The 22,388-nt window shown below is 35.3% G+C and overlaps 2 protein-coding genes across 5 annotated transcripts in view; one reads left to right on the forward strand and one right to left on the reverse strand.

Annotated features, from left to right (window-relative positions):
- Tmlhe (trimethyllysine hydroxylase, epsilon) overlaps positions 1–20,642 on the reverse strand; it is a 72,477-nt gene extending 51,835 nt beyond the window's left edge. Inside the window, exons 1-2 of one of the 4 annotated variants that reach the window (XM_071606829.1) lie at positions 20,507–20,640; positions 2,073–2,224 (exon numbers count right to left, since the gene is read on the reverse strand). The gene's annotated coding sequence lies outside the window, so the exon portion shown is untranslated. Of the gene's footprint in view, positions 1–2,072; positions 2,225–20,506 lie in introns of all 4 variants that reach the window. The other 3 variants (XM_071606830.1, XM_034635433.2, XM_034635434.2) reach the window with 3 other exon arrangements.
- LOC114081569 (cytochrome c, somatic) lies at positions 11,494–12,015 on the forward strand. The gene has a single exon (XM_027923032.2). The coding sequence runs from the start codon at positions 11,591–11,593 to the stop codon at positions 11,906–11,908; it is 318 nt and encodes a 105-aa protein (XP_027778833.1). The 5' UTR covers positions 11,494–11,590; the 3' UTR covers positions 11,909–12,015.
- Positions 20,643–22,388: the final 1,746 nt, after the last annotated feature.

The raw sequence follows: 22,388 nt of genomic DNA on the forward strand, positions 1-22,388 counted from the left end.
GGGATCCTGCGTTCGATCCTTAGCACCATATAAAAATAAATAAGTGAAATAAAGGTATTGTGTCCAACTACAACTAAAAAATAAATATTTTTTAAAAAGTGGGATTCATACAAAAAGAGTATAATGGGGCTATCAGACGCTGGGGGCAGGAGAATTTGGGAGATGCTAGTCAAAGGATACAAAATTTCAATTAGGTAAAATAAGGTCAAAAGATCTATTGTACATTATGGTGAAATTTCTAATGCATTATATCTTAAATGATCTCACCATATAAAATGCTGAGTATGTGAGGTGTATTTATGTTACTTAACAGGATTTAATAATTTCACTATATATTCATTTTAAAGTTAAATCTGAAATACCATGTAAATCAGCAATTTTGTTTTGCTACAATTACACAAGAGAAAACATGTTTACACATAGACAGAAAATTGGAAATAACCAAAAAATCAAAATGCAAAAATGGCCTGAGTTCTCAGATTATATATATATATATATATCCTCCTAGTCTGTGGCTTGCCTTTTCTTAACTGTATCTATCAAAAAGCAAATTTTAACATTATTATGAGGTCTATTTTATAACTTCATTTCTTTCTTTTTTGGTTCTTGTTCTTTGTGTCCTAAGAAATCCTCATCAAACCCAAACTTCCAGAAGCTTTACAGATTTAGAGGTTGTATTTCATCCTACGATGTGATACAAATGCTGAAGTTCATGGGTTTCTTTTTCCTTTCCACAATGATATCCAGTCATTCCAGTACTATTTATTAAAAATATATATTTTACCTCATTGAAATTACCATGACGCTTTTGATGAAAATCAGTTGACCCTATAGTTTCAGATAATGTTTGGACTATATTCTGACCCACTGATTTATATGTTTACCCTTACATTAAAACTACACTGTGTTGTTGATTACTATAATTTTACAGTGTATCTTGAAACCACACAGGACATCTCTTCAGCTTTTTTTCCCCTTTAAAAGATCATGCAATCCTTATCAAACTTTCAATGTTCACAGAAATACAAACAAACAAACAACAACAACAAAAAACCAATTCACATGGAACCATGAAAGATCCTGAATAGCTAAAGCAAACTTGAGCAAAAAGAACAATTCAAGAGGCATCACCCTCCCTGATTTCAAGATAATTATAAAGCTGTAATAATTTAACAGCATGGCACTATCATAAAAACAGACACATCAACCAGTGGAATAGGATACAGAACATAGAAATAAACCCACACATGCTATGTTAAGTGATTTTCAATGAACGTGCAAAGAATGCTCACCAGGAAGAGGACATTCTCTTTAATTAGTGGTGCTGGGAAAAATGTATATTGGCATACAGAAGAATAAAACTGGACCATTATCTTACCCCTTATATAAGAATCAACTCAAAATGGATTTGACACTTAAACCCCTTCAACTTTGTTCTCATTTTTCAAAATTGTTTTAGTCCCTTTTGTTTTCTATAGAAAATTTAATATTGATTTGTTAATTTCTACAAAAAGGCTGCTAAGACATTAATGAGTATTGCATTGGATCTACTGATCAATTTGGGAAAACACATCTCAACAATACTAAGACTTCTGATTCATGAATGCAGTGCATTTCTCCATTATTTAGACCATTTGGATTCTCTCAGGGAGGTCTTATAGTTTTCAGTGTAAGGGTACTGCAAATTCTTTGTTACATTCATCCCTAAGCATTTCATTTTCATGATGCTATTTTAAATGGTGCATAAATAACTTCTATTTCCAATTTTTATTGCTACTACATATAAATACAATTAATTTTTGTATATTTTCTTTGTAACTGTGATCTTACCAAATTTGGGAATTCTAGAAATCTTAAGGGAAAACTGACATTTTCTATATAAACTTAATTTTTATTTTAGATTTTTAAATAAAAATTTTTATTTTAGAACAATTTTAGATTTATAGAAAAATCGTGAGGATAGTAAAAAATTTTCATATACCATATACTGTTTCCCCTATTATTATCTTATATTAACATGATACATTTGTCACAATCAAAAAATCAATATTGATACATTACAAATTACACACTTTATTTAGATGTCTTTAGCTTTTACATAATGTCCATTTTCTGTTTCAGAATCACATTCAGGATACTACATTACATTTGGACATCATGTTCATTGGGCTCCTCTGGTTGGTGATGGATTCTCAGGCTTCCCTCAGGTTTTGTTTTTCCTTTACTGAAAAAAACTATATTTCAGACTTTATATTTTAGAACTTAGGTTCACGACAATATCAAGCATAAAGTATACAAAGTTCCCATATACCTATCAAGAGTATTACCTTTGTTAAAATTACTGAACCTTCACTGACAGATTATTATAACCCAAAGTCCATATTTTACATTAGGGTTCACTCTTGGTGTATATTCTATAAGTTTTGATAAATGTAAAATGACAGTACCCATCATTTGAGTATCATAGAACAGTACTATCAAGAATAGTTTCACTGCCCTAAAAATAACCTGTGCTCTGCATATTCATCCATCCCTACTCATCCTTTGCCCCTAGAGACCTCTTACTGTCTCCACAGTTTTGCCTTTTCCAAAATGTCATATAATTTGGAATCATAAGTATGTACCTTTTCAGATTAGCTCCCTTCCCTTAGTAATATGAATTTAAGGTTCCTCCATGTTTTTTCATGACTTGATAACTTATTTCTTTTTTAGCATTGAATAGTAATACTCTGTTGTCTGGATGTACTATTGTTGTGGAGACAGAGAAGGCAAGGCACCAAAGACAGCAGGAAACAGTTTTATTTGGCTGCAGCCAGGTTCAGAGGGTACAGCCTTTGCTGTAATCAATCCCCTGAACCCCGAGTTCAGGGAGTTTCAGAGTTTTATACCCAGCATGTAAGGGGAGGAGCTCAGAAGTTCACAGTCTGCAGAAGGTCACATAAAAGCAGCTTTTTCTTTCACTCTTCTGGGCAAGTTAACCCTTCAAGGACAACCCCTGAGAATGGGGGAGCTTCATGTCCCCTTTCTTTCCTCCCTCTGCCAGCTGTTACCATGGAGCCCAATTGGTAACTTATCTTATCTTGGAAATGTAGACCTCTCTGTGAAGCCCAGCTCAAGGCCAGAGGCTTTGTTTACGCATTTCTACAAAGTACTATACAGGATACATGTTTGTGAAAAACTAGTAAGGGGGTGTCTAGCACCTGGAGTGCTGGTATCTTCCCGGCCAGTGGCCAAGTAAAACAGGGTGACACGAAAATAGGAAGTTTATCTACACTGAACTCTTTTATAGAGACTCTTTTGTTGACAGTTCTAAAATCAGCCATGGTGAAGATTTCTGGAGAGGCCCAGTTAAGATTTTTTTGTGGAGGAGGGGGTGCCACTACACTCTACCTTATTTATTCATTCACTTATTGAAAGACATCTTGGTTGCTTCCATGTATTGGCAATTATAAATAAAGCTGATATAAATTTCTATATGCATGTTTTTGTGTTCATGTCTTAAACTCATTTGAGGAAATATCAAGCAGCATGATTGCTGAATTATATGATATATAGACTCACTTTTAAAAAATCTATTCACTGTTTACAAATGACATTAATAATAAAACAAAGAACTGTTAAGTAGTGAAAAAGGAAATTACAAACCCACCAAAAACTAACCAAAAGAAATGTGGGTAGCTATATTTTATAGGGAACAAATGGATTCTAAGGCAAAGAGCATTATCAGAAATAAAGATAATCATTGCATAATGATGAAACGATTTTTCATCAGAGAACAATATTTAAAAAATGAATTTTATGCACCTAACAACATAGCTTCAAAATATATTAAGCAAAACTGGCACAGCTACAAGGAAAAATTAATAAGCCCACTATCATAGGGATGAATTTAACATACATATCTCAGTAATTGGATATAAGAAGAAAATGTTAAATACAAAAACAGATATAAAAAATAGTTAATGTGCTTACCTAGTGCATATAACAAATAAAGAATAATTAAGATAAACTAAAATACTGTTGACAAGGTTAGGCTATAAACTTTTTTAAAAAAATATATATATTTATTTATGTGGTGCTGAGGATTGAACCCAGTGCCTCACGCATGTCAGACAAGCGCTTTACCTCTGAGCCACAACCTCAGCCCCAGCTATAAACTTTTTACACATTTCAAAATAGTGGCATCATACAGTTCTTGAATTGGGTTTTAGATACATATGTGTTCTTTATGTGAGTATGCTTCATAGCTGATATATACCTATCAGATAGTCTTTTTGTATCAAATATCTATTTAAAAGATAGCAAGTAGAAAAACGTGTAGTTTATATGTTTTAGTTGCTACCTACATCCTTAAATGCTTACAAACTCAGAAATCAGAAAATCTTTTGAAAAGCATGAAAAAAAAACATGGTGGAAGAAACATACGTTCATTCTTTGTGCCTTTATCTTTTTTTCTTGATTAGTCTTTTCACAGGTTTCTTCCTTTACTTAATCAGTGCACCTCTGGCAAGACTAACCAAGAGAAAAACGATAAAGGCACAAAAAATTAATGTTTTTCCTAAGCAATTAAAGAGGGAATATAATTGGATACTCTATAGATATTAAACATAAAATAAAAAGATATTAGGAATAATGTTATTTATTTATTTTGGAAGATAAATTGTCTTTATTATTTTTATTGGTTCTTTTTAGTTATACATGACAGTAGAATCCATTTTGATATAATTACACAAGCATGTAATATATCTTATTCTAATGAGGACCCTAATCTTGCGGATGTACATGATGTGGAGATTCACTGTGGTGTATTCATATGTGTACGTAGGAAAGTTATGTCAGATTCATTCCATTCGCTTTCCTTTTCCTATCCCCCCTTTCCTTCCCTTCATTCCCTTTGTGTACTCTACTGAATTTCTATTCTTCCCACCTACCTTATTGTGGGTTAGCTTCCACATCTCAGAGAAAACATTAGACCTTTGATTTTTTGGGGGTCTGGCTTATTTGACTTAGCATGATAATCTCCTGTTCTATCCATTTATTGGCAAATTCCATAATTTAATTTTTATGGGCTGATTAATAATCTATTGTGTATCACATTTTCTTTATTTATCTGTTGAAGGGCACCTAGGTTAGTTCTATAGCTTTCCCATTGTGAGCTGAACTGCTATAAACATTGATGTGGCTGCATCACTGTAGTTCGCTGATTTTAAGTCCTTTGGGTATAAACTGAGGAGTGGGATAGCTGGGTCAAATGGTGGTTCCATTCTCAGTTTTCCAAGGAATCTCCATACTCCTTTCCAGAGTGGTTGCACCAATTTGCAGTCCCACCAGCAATGTATGAATGTACCTCTTTCCCCATATCCTGACGAACACTTATTGTTGCTTGTATTCTTAATAATTGCCATTCTGACTGGAGTGAGATGAAATCTCAGTTTAGTTTTTAAAAAACTTTTATTCATTCTTTTTAGTTATACATGACAGTAGAATCTATTTTGATATGGTTATACAAACATAGAATATAGCTTATTCTAATTAGGACCCCATTCTTGTGGATTTATATGATGTTGAGATTCACTGGGGTATTATTCATATATGTGGAAAATTAATTCAGCACCAATTCATGATTTATAAACCCTGAAGAAACTAGGAATGGAAGGAACTTTCCTCAACACTATAAAGGCTATATATGACAAGCCCAAATGCAACATCATGATTCATGGAGAAAAACTGAAAGCATTTCCTCTAAAATCAGAAACAACACAAAGATGTCCACTCTCAGCACTCCTATTCAATATAGTATTTGAAATTTTAGACAGAAAAATTAAGCAAGAGAAGGAAATAAAAGGGATAGAAATTAGAAAGGAAGAAGCCAAATTATTGCTGTTTGCTGATAACATGATTCAATAGTTAGAAGATTTTTAAAAACTCCATTGGAAGACTTCTAGAGCTAGTAAAAAAAATTCAGCAAATTTCAAGGATACAAATCAAAATACAAAATCAATAGCTTTCTTATATAATAATGAATCTACTGAAAAAAATCAAGAAAACAATCTCATTCACAGTAGCCTTAAAAAAATAAAATACCTAGAAACAAATCTAACCAAGCAGGAGAAAGACCTCTTCAATAAAAAGTACAGTACACTGAAGAAAGAAATTGAAGAAGACACTGGAATATGGAAAGACCTCCCTTGTTCATGAATAGTCAGAATTAATATCAAAATGGTTATACTACCAAAAGTGATATACAGATGCAATGCAATGCCAATAAACAACTCAAAAAATCAGCATCAGACACCCAAATAACCTAATCAATAAATAGGCAAACGAACTACATAGCCATTTCTCAAAATAACAATACAAATGGTCAACAAATGAAAAAATGTTCAACATCCTTAGCAATAAGGGAAATGTAAATCATACAGTATATTATTTCATCTCATTCCAGTTAGAATGGCAGTTATCAAGAATACAAATGATAATGAATGCTGATGAGGATGTAGGGGAAAACAAATACTTATAGACCATTGGTGGGACTTTAAATTAGTACAACCACTCTGGAAAGCAGTATGGAGATTCTTCAAAAGTCTAGGAATGGAATTGCCATATGACCCAGCTGTCCCACTCCTTGGTATTTATTCAAAAGAACTAAAATCAGCATACTACAGTGATATAAACATACCTATGTTTACAGCAGCACAATTCACAATAGCCACTTTATGGAACCAGCCCAGGTGCCTGTCAGTAGATGAATGGATAAAGAAAATGTGGTAGGGGCTGGGGATGTGGCTCAAGCGGTAGTGCGCTCGCCTGGCATGCATGTGGCCTGGGTTCGATCCTCAGCACCACATACAAACAAAGATGTTGTGTCCACCAAAAACTAAAAGATAAATATTAAAAATTCTCTCTCTCTTTAAAAAAAAAAGAAAATGTGCTATATATACACAATGGAATTTTCCTCAGCCATAATGAAGTGTGAAATTATATGTCATTTGCAGGAAAATGGATGTTAAGCAAAAGAGGTCAAACTCAGAAAGTCAAGGGTTGTATGTTTTCTCTCATATGGGGAAACCAGAAAGAAGAAAGGGGAAAAAAAGATCTCATATAAATAGAACAGAGATGAATAGAGTAGAAGAAGGGGATGGGGGAGGGAAGAGAGGAGGGAAAGAGGAGGTACTAGGGAATAAAATTGACCAAATTATGTTGTGTGCATGTACGAATATGTAATGATGAAACCAACTATTATGTAATTATAATTCACTGATAAAAATGTTTGTAAAATGCTTTTAGGTAATCATGTATAGAATGAAATTATATTAGCCTGTTGAAGGGTACAGAAAAAATAGCAAACATATTTAACACTAAAATATTAAGAGTTACCATTATATATTGATTATAAGACAAAAGTTGGTACAGTTATTTTGAAAAACATTTTTCATCTACCAGAATTGAAGATATGCATGCACTTTTGTGTTGTAATACTACTTCTATGCTAGATTAGATTGGTGGTTCTTATTGGAGGTCTTGCCACCTTTACAATTATGTTGGTAATGTATAGGAATGGGTAAGTGGGTGATTACAATGACATTTAGTGGGTTCAGCGTTTTAGGCATCCTGAAATACTTGGGACAGTCCCAGACAATGGAGAATCTTGCCTATTTTTAAAAATAAAACCATGTTTATAATTATTAGAATCCAGAACATAACTTCCTTTTTACATGTAAGTATGATATTTTGCACACATTGAATGTGCATTTGAATGTATGTATCAAGTACACTGAGAGAAATATGTGTTTTCTTTTGTTCAAAAATGTATCTTGCTAGGAGCGGTGGCACACACCTGTAATTCCAGTGGCTCAGGAGGCTGAGACAGGAGGATTGTGAATTCAAAGTAAGTCTCAGTAAAAAAGTGAGGCCCTAAGCAACTCAGTGAGACCCTGTGTCTAAATAAAATACAAAATAGGTCTGGGAATGTGGCTCAGTGGTTAAGTGCTCTGAGTTCAATCCCCCCCCCCAAAATTAAAAATTTTATCTAAAATTATTCATTATTTTTAGAAAATTGTCACCAATGATAACTGTGAGACAAGCATGTATTTGCAGCAGTTTTATTCATTGTAATCCATGTATAGTTGTAAACATTTGGCTACTTCAAGTTGTCATGCTCCAGTATTAATATATGCAAGTATGTTATTTTATTGTGAATCATATTTACTTTTTCTTTTAAATTATAGTTAGGACATTGTGCTCATATTTTAAGATTATATGTACAGGTAGTTTGCATTAATTATCTATGTATTTCACTTCTGGTTTGTAAAGAAGTTGGTTTAAAATATTTATTATGAAGAGGAAGAATTGGGTCTTATAGGATTTAACTTGAAGACAGTTCTCATATGTAGAGACACTGCAGCAACAGCAAAAAATTAAGCATAATGTCAAATGGAGAGTAGATAAATTGCAGTTTGTTGCTACAATGGAATATTACATAGCAGTTAAAATGAACTCCACTCTGATCTCCCACCTTACCCCTAGCTCCATTCCATGGAAGCCATAAGGACCAAGAGTGAATGCAGCTGACCTGATTTTTGAGTTCTTAGGGGAAAAAATGCCCATTTGTCAAAACTATAGCATTCTTGTAGCAATCAATGGGGGAAGACAAATGTCATGGCTGCCAGAAGTTGGAGTATTGTTTGAAGCAAGTGAGAGACCAGCCAAAAATTTAACAGAGAAAGCTATATAACGAGAAAGCTATATTAGGCTTTGATAAGGCCCCACATATTCCTGGAGTTCTGCATGTTTTTACACAAGTTCAGGAGAAATTGGAAATTATTTCAGTTATTTTCTAGTCCCTGACCAAATATGAGGTGTTATACAGGCAGTTTAATAGCCAGGATAGAATTCTTAATTTTTCTGAATGTCGAATGTGTGTCCCAATCCACACGTAAATATGTTTAAGCACAATATCTGAACAATTACTGGAAGATCACCATGGTATGGTCTAGGGGTGTTCCCTAGGAAGTTGGCATTAAAAATAAAGGTAAGAAAAACAAAACAATTAAAAACCTAAGTAGAGGCATAAGCAACCACACATTATTGGGGAGGCTGGAAGGCAGTAGAATGAAAAAATGCTGAAAGTAAAAACTCAAACTGTCAATCAAGAATTACTTCATATATGAAGACATAAGTGGATAAAAAGAATAAAAGGAGGGCTGAGGTTGCATGTGGCTCACTGATAGAGCACTTCCTTGGCATGTGTGAGGAGCTGGGTTCGATCCTCAGCACTACAAAAAATAAATAAATAAAGGTATTGTGTCCACCTACAAGTAAAAAATATTTTTAAAAGAATAAAAGGATAAAAATGTACAAAGTACAACCATAATACAACTGGAGTGGCTAGACTGATATATAATATCAGACAAAATAGATTTTAAGAAAAAAAGTTACTAGAGTAAGATAAGGACATTTTATGAGGATGGAAGTGCCAATTCATCAAGAAGATATACTACTACTACTACTACTACTACTACTACAACTACTACTGCTAATAATAATGAATGCATCTGAAAACAAAACTATCTCCAACTCATTTTATAGGTTAGTGCCTATCATCAAATAAGACAAATACCTCATAAGAAAACTATAATCCTATATTTCTTATGAATAAGCAAAAATACTCAAATGATAGAAAATCAAATCCACCAGTATGAAACAGAAAAGAATTATACACCATGACCAAGTAGGATTGATTCCAGGAATGAAATATTGATTTGAAATGTCAAAATCAATATAGTACCTCATATTATATTACTACATGATCATTTCAATAGAGGCAGAAAAAATAAATATCTGACAAGATCCTACATCCATTCATGATTAAAAAAAATTCATTAACCTAATAAAGAATATCAACAAAAACCACACAGCCAATATCATATTTAATGATGAAAGTATGAACGCTTTACACTAAGATCAGGAGTAAAACAAAGATGCTCACTCTTGCTACTTATATTCAAGAGTGTACTGGATATTCTAGCTGGAGGAATTAGGCAAGAAAAAGAAAAGTTATTCAGATGGGGGTAAAAAGCAAAACTGTCTTTAATGTAATCCTGTATGAGAAAAATTCTAAGAAATACAGCATACATGCATAAACTGTGTGTGTGTGTGTATACAGATACACACTAATAATTCTACTCAACAACAGGAGACTGAGGCAAGAGATCCCAAGTTCAAGGCCAGCCTCAGCAACTTAGTGAGACCCTAAACAACTTAGTGAGACCCTGTCTCATAATTAAAAAATAAAATAAAAAGGGCTGGGGGTGTGACTCACTGGTAGAGCTCCTCCATGAGTTCAATCCCCAGTATTCACCCCCCCAAAAAAGTCATTTGTTCTTCTATATACTTGGAAAGAAAAATCAGAAAGTGATATTATGAAGATAATTCACAATAGCATCAAAAAGAATAAAATATGAATACATTTTATAAAAAAGTGAAATCCTTTTTACATTGAAAAATATGAAACACTGCTGAGGGCAATTAAAGATGTAAATAAAGAGAGACATTTCACATTCATGGATCAAAAAATTCAATGTTTTAAAAATGGCAGATTTCCCATGATTAATATATATATTCAAGGTGATCTCCATCAAAATCAAAGCAGGGGCTGGGGATGTGGCTCAAGTGGTAGTGCGCTCACCTGGCATGCACAGGGCACTGGGTTCGAACCTCAGCACCACAAAAAAATAAAATAAAGATGTTGTGTCCACTGAAAACTGAAAAATAAATATTAAAAAAATTCTCTCTCTCTCTCTCAAAAAAAAAAAATCAAAGCAGGATTATGTATTGAAATTGAGAAGTTGACCCTAATATTTATATGGAAATGTAAAGAACTCAGAATAGCTCAGATAATGTGAGTTTAGATATAAATCCTTATATTTATGGTACACTAGTTTTCAAAAAAGTTCCAGGTCAATTCAACACCAAAAAGAATATTTCAACAAATGGTGATGGAAAAATTGGATATCCAATATCCAAATGCAAAACAACAAATTAAGACACTTACCTTACCATATGTAAAAGTAACTAAAAATGGATCAGAAACAGTAAAAAATTTTAGGAGAAAACCCTCCTTATCTCAGATTAGGCAAAGATTTCTTAGATAAAATACCAAATAGAAAATAAAAGGAAAGGAAAGGAAAAAAGAAAAGAAAATGAAAAAAGAAATACAGTATGCAAAAGGAAAAAAATCATAAATTGGAAATTTGTATTGAATTTATAAAAAATTGAATTTATAAAAATTCAAAACCTTTGCTCTTCTAAAGATAAGAACGGGACAATGAAAAGACAAGCCATATGTGATCAATGACTTGTATACAAATTACATTTCAATAATGAGACAAATAGCCCAATTTAAAAATGGGCAAAATATTAAGTAGAAATTTCTCTGAAGAACATATATAAATGGAACATAGGCGCAGAACAGCGTGTCCTTGGGCTAGAGTGGGACCTCCGGCTTCTGATCGGGATCCTTCTTTGCTTCTTTGCGCTAGCCACGAAAGAACGTTGAGATCGAGGCGTAGAAACTGCAGCAGAATTAAAAATGGGTGATGTTGAGAAAGGCAAGAAGATTTTTGTTCAGAAGTGTGCCCAATGCCACACGGTGGAAAAGGGAGGCAAGCACAAGACTGGGCCAAATCTCCATGGACTGTTTGGGCGGAAGACAGGTCAGGCTGCTGGATTCTCTTATACAGATGCCAACAAGAACAAAGGCATCACTTGGGGAGAGGATACACTGATGGAGTATTTGGAGAATCCCAAAAAGTACATCCCCGGAACAAAAATGATCTTCGCTGGCATTAAGAAGAAGGGAGAAAGGGCAGACCTAATAGCTTACCTCAAAAAAGCCACTAATGAGTAATAGCTACTGCCTTATTTATTACCAAACAGAAATGTCTCTTGGCTTTTTTATGTGCACCATAATTTAATTGATGTGATACACCAGAAATCAGATCATGAATGACTGACAAAATTATATTTGTTGGACAATCCTGATTTAAGTAAAACTTACTTGTAGTTAAATTAATATTTTGGTTCTATTCCCACTTCAGTAAATTCTATCACTGTTTCCCCTTTTTAAAGTTGTGGTTGGACTTAATTAGTAATGTTCAGTATTTCACAAAAATGGTGAATGACATCTGAAAACTGGTTTTATATTTAGTTTTATAGAACTGATTATGTGAATATGTTTAAAATATGGGGGAAATCCCTTCACTCTCTCAGAACCAAGCATGATTCACATTTGTTTAAATTTGTGTTCATTAGCCTATTAAAGTTTGAAGATAAGGAAGCAGTGTCTACTTTATATTTTTTTAAAAAATATTTATTTATTTATTTATTTTTTAGTTTTCGGCAGGCACAACATCTTTGTTTGTATGTGGTGCTGAGGATCAAACCCGGGCCGCACGCATGCCAGGCAAGCGTGCTACCGCTTGAGCCACATCCCCAGCCCTCTACTTTATATTTTTGTTGACCATGCCAATTTGATTAGAATTCCCTGTATCTAAAATGCTGTTCTTTCCTTATGGAAAGGCATTTTTAGTGTGGTTTATGTATGATATTAAATAAAGAATATTTAACACTTCTCAAATTAAAAAAAAAAAAAGAAAGCACATGGAAATGTGTTCCACTAGTCATTAGGGAAATGGCTACAATGTTTTTAAAGGGAAAAATAACAAGGATTGATGAGGATATGGAAAATTTAGAACCACAGACATTGCTGATGGCTCATGTAAATGAATATAAAATAGTACTATCCTTTACAAAATGGTTTAGCAAAATATTAATTATAAAATGACCAAGCAATTGTATTACTAGTTATCTACCCAAGAGAATTGAAAACAAATGTCCATCCCCAAAACTCATACACAAATGTTTATAGTAGTCTTATTCACAACAATGAAAAGATAAAAAACAATCCATATGTCTGTCAACTGATGAGTGGATTTTAAAAAATGTAGTCTAACAATACCACAATATTGGGTGATTTCAACATACCCCCTCACCTCTAGATAGGTTATTCAGATACAAGCCGAGTAAAGATTCTACAGAGCTAAAAAATACTGTTAATCACATGGACTTGCCAGACTTCTATAGAATATTTCATTCATCAAAAACTGAATTCACTTTCATCTCAAAAGCACATGGAAAATTCTCTGAAATGAATCATATTTTGTGGAACAAAGCAAATTTTAGCAAATACAAAAAACATAAATGATTCCTTGCATCCTAGCAGGTCATAATGGAATGCATTTAGAAATCAAGGGCAATACAAAAACCAGAAGCCACTCTAATACCCGAAGATTAAATAATGCAGTTTTGAATAAAGAATGTTTCATAGAAGAAAACATCTCAGAAAATAGAGATACAACATATCAAAATCTCTGGGACAGTATAAAGGTAGTTCTAAGATTAAAGTTTATAGCATTAAGTTCCTACATTAAGAAAGTAGAAATTATTAAATAAATAATCTAACATTGCAACAAAAGAACAAACTACTACTCAAATCAGTATAAGATGGGATATAATTAAAATTGGAGATGAAATTGAGGATAAAAAAACAATACAAAGGATTAATACAACAAAGAGTTGGTTCTTTGAAAGGATAAATGATATTGATAAACCTTGGGCTGGGGTTGTGGCTCAGCAGTAGAGCACTTGTCTCCCATGTGTGAGGCCCTGGGTTCGATCCTCAGCACCACATTTAAAAAAATAAATAAATAAAGGTATTGTGTCCATCTACAACTAAAAATATTTTTTTAAAATATTGATAAATCTTTAGCCAAACTAACCAAAAGAAAGAGAAGAACCAAATTAACAAAATTAGATATCACTACAGACACTATAAAATCCAGAGGATCATTAGAAAAGCTATATACCAATAAGCTAAAATATCTTGAAGATATTGACAAATTCCTTCAGACATATGACCTATCCAAACTGAATCATGTAATAGAAAACATAAACAGATTAATATGAAGTAATAAAATTGAAGCAGCTATCAAAATCCTTCCAACAAGAAAAGTCCAGGACTTGATGGATTCTTAGTCAAGTTGTACCAGACCTTTAAGAAGAACTAACACACACCAGTCCTTCTCAAATTATTCCATGAAATAGAAAAGGAGTGAACGCTGCCAAATTCATTCTATAAATCCAGTATCACCATGATACCAAAACCAGACAAAAACACATCATAGAAAGAAAACATCAGAGGAATATCCAAAATTAGATGTAGAAATTCTTAATAAAATATTGGTAAACTACATTCAAAACAAAATTAAAGAAGATAGTACACCATGATCAAGTGGGGTTCATCCCAGGGATTCAGTTGGTTCAATCTATGGAAACCAATAAATGTAATTCACCACATAAATAGAGCTAAGGACAAGAATCACATGATAATTTCAATAGATACAGAGAAAATATTTGAGAAAGTCCAGTACCCATTCATTCTTAAAACTAGGAAGAGAAGAAACTTACCTCAACATTCTAAAGCCTATATATGATAAACTCAAATCTAACATCATACTGAATGGAGAAAAACTGAAAGCATTTCCTCTAAAATCAGGAATAAGAGAAGGATGTCCTCTCTCACCAATCCTATTCAACATAGTCAATTGAAACTCTAGCCAGAGCAATCAAAGAGAGGAAATTAAAGGGATACAAATAGGAAAAGAAGAAGTCAAACTATATTTGCTGATGACACTATCTTGTATTTATAAGACCCCCAAAACTCCACCAGAAGATTGCTGGAGCAGAAAAATAAATTCAGTCAAGTAGCGGGATATAAGATCAACATACATAAATCATTTGTGTTCCTATACTTAAATAATGAATCTCCTGAAAAAGAAATTAGGATAACCACCCCATTCATAATGACCCCCCCCAAAAAAAAAACCCACAAAAAGAACAACTTGGGAAAGACCTCTACAATGAAAACTATAGAACATCAAAGAAAGAAATTGAAGAACTCAGAAGATGGAAAAAACCTCCCATGTTCTTGCATAGGCATAATTAATATTGTTAAAATGGTCATGTTCCCAAAAGCATTATACAAATTCAATGCAATCCCCATTATACACCAATGCCGTTATTCACAGAACTAGAAAAAAAGCAGTTCTAAAATTTATTTGGAAGAATAAGAGATACAGAATAGACAAAGTAATACTGAGCAAGAAGAGCAATACTGGAGGTATCATAACACTAGTCCTCAAATTATACCACAGAGCTATAATAACAAAAACAGCATGGTATTGGCACCAAAACAGACATGAAGACCAATGGGACAGAATAGAAGGCACAGAGAAAAACGCACATAGTTGCAGTGGTCTGATCTTTGACAAAGGTGCCAAAAACATGTTGGTGATATGACAAGCTTTTTTAACAAATGGTGTTGGGAAAACTGGATATCCATATGTACAAGAATGCAACTAGATTTCTCCCCCTACCCCACTCACCTGGCACGAAAGTCAATTCAGTGAATCAAAGGCCAAGGATTAGACCAGAAACTCTGCAACTACTAGAAGAAAATGTAGATCAAACACTGCAACATAGTGGTGCAGGCATTGACTTCTTTAACAAGACTTCTAAAGTTCAAGAAATAAAACCAAGAGTCAATAAGTGGGACAACATAAAATTAAAAAGCTTCTGTATAGCAAAGGAAAGGATTAATAGCACGAAGAGAGAGCCTATAGGAGATCTTTGCCACCTGCTCCTCAGATAGGAGATTAATATTCAGACTATATAAAGAACTCATAAAACTTAATACCCAAAACCAAATAATCCAGTTAATAAATGGTCAAAAGAACTAAACAGACACTTCTCAAAATAAGAAATATGGGTGGCAAATAAAAACATGAAAAAATGTTCAGTATCTCTAGCAATTAGGGAAACACAAAGCAAAACTACATTGAGATTTCATCTTACTCCAGTCAGAATGGCAATTATCAAGAATACAAATAATAGGGCTGAGGTTGTGGCTCAGCGGTAGAGCGCTCATCTATCACTTGTGAGGCCCTGGGTTAGATCCTCAGCACCACATAAAAATAAATAGATAAAATAAAGGTATTGTGTCCAACTACAACTAAAAAATAAATATTAAAAAAGAATACAAATAATAATAAACATTTGCAAGGATGTGGGGAAAAGGTACATTCTTACATAGTGTGTGAAATGGCAAATTAGTACAAACACTCTGGAAAGCATTATGGAAATTCCTCAAAAGATTTTAAGAATGGCCAGGTGTGGTAGCACACTCCTGTAATCCCAGCAGCTTGGAAGGCTGAGGCAGGATGATCACAAGTTCAAAGCCAGCTTTAGCAACTTAGCGAGGCTCAAAGTAACTCAGTGAGACCCTGTCTCTAAATAAAATATATATATATATATATATATAGGGCTTGGGACGTGGCTCAGTGGTTAAGTGCCCCTAGGTTCAATTCCATTCCTAAATGACTAGAAATGGAATCATCATATGACCTAGCTACTCTGCCCCTTGGTATATATTCAAAAGATATAAAATCAGCACATATAATGATGCAACCATACCAATGTTTATAGCAGCACAATTCACAGTAGCCAAGCTATGGAAGCAGCCCAGTACCCATTAACAGATGAATGAATACGCAAAATGTGGTATGGATACACAATGGAGTTTTACTCAGCCATACAGAAGAATTATATTATTCTTCAACATAATTAAACATTAAAGAATCATACAATTAAAAAATTGTGTGGCTGCATCACTATAGTGTGCTGATTTTCAATCTTTTGGAATATACCAAGAAGCAGATGGCTGGGTCATATGCTGATACATGGATAGAACTGGAGAGCATCAAGCTAAGTGAAATAAGCCAAATCCAGAAAGTCATGGGTTGAATGTTTTCTCTGAGATACAGAAGCTTGACCAAAATAAGAGGGGAAAAAGGAAGAAAAAGTTGGGGGAAATTCCAAGAAAACAGAAAAGAGATCAGTGGAGTAGAGGGAATTGAGGGGGAGGAAGGAAGAATGGGAAAAGAGAAGAATGGTAGAATGAATCTGACCAAACTTTCCTATGTATATATATATGAATATACCACAGTGAACCTGACCTTTATGTATATCCATATGCACTGTTATGATTTAGATATGCACTGTCCCCCCAAAGCTGTAAAACGAACGAATGTTCAGAGGTAAAATGATCAGATTATGAGAGTTGTGATCTAATCAATGACATAATCCACTGAGAAGGATTAACTGGGTAGTAACTGTAGGCAGGTGGAGGTAGATCCCTGAGAGTGAGTCTTTGGGGTCTATATTGTTTGTCCCTGGTGAATGGAGGTCCCTCTGATTTCCTGATTTCTATGTCCTGAGGTGCTTTCCAACTCCACTTCCTTCTGCCATCATCTGCCTCTCCTCAGGTCCACAGAAATTGGACTCCACATTATGGATGAGACTTCTAAAACCATGGGTACCAAATAAACATTTCCTTCTCTGTAATTGTTCTTGTCAGGTCTTTAGATCACAGCAGTGAAAAAACTGACTAAAACATGCACTAATTTAAAAAAAAAACTATAAAAATGTGGCTTCTCCATACCATGGAATATCATTCAGTCATGAAAATGAATTAAGTACTGATTCATGTTACAATAAGGATGAGCCCTGGAAACATTTTGAGAAGAATAAGAACACAGACACAAAAGGCCACTTATTCTATGATTCCTGTCATGTGAAATGACTGTAGTAGGTAAATCCATAGAGACAAAGTAGCTTAGGGGTTGCCTGGTTCTGCTGGTAGTCACAGGATGGCTTACAAGTAGGAAAATGAGATATCATTCAGTTGATGGAAATGTCTAAAGTCAGATTTTCATGATGGCTACAACTGTTGATAAGTTTGCTAAGAATCCTTGAAGTGTACAGTCAAAACAGGCCAATTTTATGGTATGTAAAAGATATCTCAAAAGAAAAAATTGAGCCGGAGGCGGTGGCGTACGCCTCTAATCCCAGTGGCTTGGGAGGCTGACTAGGAGCATCTTGAGTTCAAAGCCAGCCTCAGCAAAGATGAGGCCCTAAGCAACTCAGTGAGACCCTGTCTCTAAATAAAATACAAAATAGAGCTGGGGATGTGGCTCAGTGGTCAAGTGCCCCTGAGTCCAATCCCTGGTACCAAGAGGGAAAAAAGAAAAAAAAAAAAAAAAAACCACAACTAAGAACATCCTAGGAAGCAAAGAAAAAAAAAAAAAGGTCATCTCTTTGATGATTTGTGAGTGACCATGCAGAGCTCCTTAGGCTACCGTCTGTTGTGGCACTGCTGACTGTGATTGGGTAAGTGGTTTTCTTCTGAGGTCTGAGAGTGAAGCAGTGATTTTGTATTTTAAAATTTAAAACTTTAAAAATAATATTGCTGGTTTGAAATTTGGAGTAGTGGGGTGGGGAAACATGGATTTGAAAAATATTCAGCATGTGGAAGTGACAAGATTTTATACTGATTACATATAGACAGTGGAGGTGAATGAAGATGCCTTATACTGAGACTGCTTGAAGTTGCATTCCTGGCACAGAGCAGACATTTGTTGATTGTCTTTGGAGTAAACAAATAGGGTATGATGAATAGGGTAAAAATAGATGAGCAGAATAAAAAACATGGCTAAACAAAGCAGTCACCCGTTCTTGCCAAATGGCCAGTCCTAAACACACCCTGAATGCTGGTCAACAGATGTCCTGCACGATTTCCATCAGACCATTTGAGAAATTATCAGGCCTCTCCCTCACCCAGAAAAACACTCACTATATATCAGGTCCTCCTTGCTAGAACCTGCAGGTGTGGCACAGGCTTCCCCAAGAGTCTTATCCTACGAATTTATGTGTGGTGCAATGGCAGGTTCATGCCCAGACCATATGAGCATGAGGGACATTTGGCCTTGTAGACAGAGGGTCACAGCGGTAGCCAGTCAGTTGATCTGTTTGGTTTGGCTCCAAGCCCCCACCAAAGAGTTTATTAACTCACCACCCCCCAGCTTTGGCAGATAGAAAATACAGCTGTCAGAAACATCTTAAACATGGAGTGATTGGTTTGGATGTTTTACTGCCTTCTCAGAGTTGACAAGCACAAATGCAGAAATACTCATCATTCTTGGTACATACACCAAAACAAGGAAGTGATTGGTCTCAGTTCACACTGCCAAGAAGTGAAAAAATGGGAGGGGCATACTAAAGAAGCCCCCAGACTCTACCACTCCAGTGTGCATTTCTTTCATCTTACTGGTTATGATGCAAAGTATATTTTTAAGCATGTGATAAATTAGTATAGTTTTGTAGTTGTTGTGAAAAATATTTTGCATAATTAATAGTTTCCACTATGATTATCAAACCTGCTCCTTATGAGGAGGAATTGAAAGTTGACATCAGGATGTTGATCTATAGTATTTATTTATTTTTACAGTTAACTAATGTAAAATCAACTGTGTATAATATCAAGTTAAGAAGCAATTGTACAGCTGGGTGTGTAGCTCAGTGGTAAAGTGCATGCCTCTCATGTGTGAGGCCGTGGGTGTGATCCTCAGCATCACATAAAAATATAAATAAAGATACTGTGTGTTTATTTACAACTAAAAATATTTTTAAAAAGAATCAATTGTAAGAGAGTTTTGTATGAGGGGATTATGGAAGTATTTCTAAATATGAGAGCTCAAGGTTTTCTTTCAGTGCTTACTTAGGGATTAACTCACTCAACTCTTTCAAGAAAGTTTTGCTAGCAATGTAATATACGACATATATAATAGTATGCAATCACGTAGCTAAAATCCTAAAAGGTCAAACATCCAGAAGAGCTTATTCAGAGTTGACATTCAAGTTATGCATAACATGAATTCCGTTTCCAGTATTATTAAAGGGCTCTTCAGAGTTGTTTTCCGAACAGTGAACTTCTTAGGTAATTTCCCCAATACCCTACTCGGCCACCCCTTGTTTTGGAGGGACAGACAAAGGGTAAAATCTGGGCAGAGAACATTAATTGATCTGAGCACTAAAGAAGGCAGCGCTGGAAGGTCTTGCAAGAGTTGAGTTTCTCTTTCCATTGCAAGGGAAGGGTAAGTGAGGTACGGAGAGGTAGGGACTTGCTAAAGTCTAGACATCAAGTGACTGACAGATCCAGGGCTGCAAGGTTTGACTGAGGTTGAAAACAATGTACGCAAAGCGTCAGTCCCAACGCCAGCTCGCTCCAGTTGTTGCAGCTCTTCCCGAGCGCTAGGCCCATTTAGCCCCACGCTGATACTCAGTCGCGCAACTGGCACAAACTGTGACGCCAGCCCTGAAGGCAAGGCGGGAGTGTCCTTCTCTTCCACCAGAGTTAAGGTGAGTACCACCACTCTGAGGTGGAGCAGCAGGGGAGAGCCGCCGCCGCCCACTGCACCAGGCCCCAAAGCCAGAGCCTAGGCAAATCCACAGCCAAAGATACCCCTTACCCGACCCACGCGGCTGGACCTACCTGTGCTGGAGGTCGCGACTCCCAACTCCGCAGAATGGGTAGAAATGCAAACAAGGAGGGCCTTGGAATGCACAGTTGCAAGGCCGTTTGCTCCCCCCCCCCAGATTGTCTGGCCCGCGCTCCCCTCCCCCAGTCCGCTCGGGCCTTCCTGAGAGCCTTGAGGCCCCGCCTCACTCCTTCCGGCCGGTGCTGTGTCTACGCGCCGCTTACCTAACCCGCTGCAGAGGCGCTTTAAAGACCTACCTCCAGAGGGATTGGGCCTGGGCCTGGACGCGTTACTCAATTGCCTTCATTGAACAGATTTGGGGGCATAGTTTCGGGAAGGAGAACACACAAACCGCAACGCTACTCTGGCTGTAAAACTCAGGTCGCCTGCCTGCCTGCCTACCTACCATTTCAGTGATCTAGTGCTGGGGACTGACTCCAGGGACTTGTGCGTGCAAGGCAAGCACTCTACCAACTGAGCTATATCCCAAGCCCCTCACTGTGCTTCTTATTGAAGTGAACTAGCACTAAAATTCTTCCATCACCCTTTGGCCACTTTCTTGAACTTGCCTACTTCACAACCAGTCATTGCTGGACTCCTGTGAGTTAACTTGAATAGCTTCAATCCAAGTTCAGATAGGATGCTAAATACAGTGAACACTAGAGGGGAACAAACCATTAAGAATAAACACTTTACACAAGTAAAAATTTAAGAACTGGGGCTGCGGTTGTAGCCAGGCAAGGACCACTTGCCTAACATGTGTGAGGCACTGGGTTCTATCCAAAGCACCACATACAAATAAGTAAATAAAATAAAGGTACACCAAAAAAATTTTTTAAAAATTTAAGAACAGTACATATTAGAAGGAAAGACTAAAAAGTGTAGTGAAATAATATCTTCAATAAAAATACAGGACAGAGGAAAAATACTGAAAGAATAAAGAAGAAAATTCAATGCATATACATTGAAAACTAAGCAATTCTGGAGTATTATACATTATCATACTATTAGAGATGAAAAATATTGATCTAAGGACAAAAAGTAAGAAAGGAAATGCCTTGTACAAGTTAAAATAAACACCAGTTTCTTAAAAAAAAAAAAGATATACAGAAGAAAAAGTCTCCACTCCAAAGACCCTTTTAATAATACTCCACACTTATACCCTAGAATTCATTCCTCCATAGAAGCTCTACCCACATTTATTTAGGAAGTTGATACTTATCACTTCTTACTCATTTTAGAGATTACCTTCTCTATGTTCTTTCACTGTCTTTTCAAAGTTAGTTTATATTCTCCTTTTCCATGTGTCCAATATGCCCAATGGATCTAGTATAGACCTCATGTATATGACTAATTCTGGATGGTAATTTCTCCTTTTACATCTCTGTCCTCCAGTGAAGCAGTAGCTTCTTCAGAGCAGAAAACTTGTACTGCTTATATTTCTTTTCCAAACAGATCATGTGTCTATGCTTAATGAGTCTTTGTTGAGAATTGCCTAGAACCAGTGAGTAGACAAACAAAACTATAGACACAATATACATTAATATTAACAGTACAAACTGAATAAGTTGACAGTGTACATTTAGTCTGCATTGTATTCATCCCAGAGCAAACATTAGTGAATGTAGGACATTGTACTAAACTCTGGGTATAAAATGATAAATAAATCCTAGATATATTCTATGCCCTTATGTTTAAAGAACAAACAGGACTTGGCCAGGCAAATAGGAAAAGGAAGAACATTCCAAACAGAGGGAACAGCATGATCCAAAGTCCAGTAACAGGAAAGAGCATGACAGTAGCAATTAGAGCAAATGAAATCAATAAAAGTAAGGTGAAAACAACAAAGTAGAGAGAAAGAGACAAGAAGTTGATAGTCAAAACATGCTTGTTTAT

This window comes from Marmota flaviventris, chromosome X (genome assembly GCF_047511675.1).
Source record: "Marmota flaviventris isolate mMarFla1 chromosome X, mMarFla1.hap1, whole genome shotgun sequence".
In the NCBI taxonomy this organism is placed as follows: domain Eukaryota; kingdom Metazoa; phylum Chordata; class Mammalia; order Rodentia; family Sciuridae; genus Marmota; species Marmota flaviventris.

Excerpts from the sequence above, each read along its gene's own strand:
- LOC114081569 (XM_027923032.2), top strand. The coding sequence starts at position 11,591 with ATGGGTGATGTTGAGAAAGGCAAGAAGATTTTTGTTCAGAAGTGTGCC.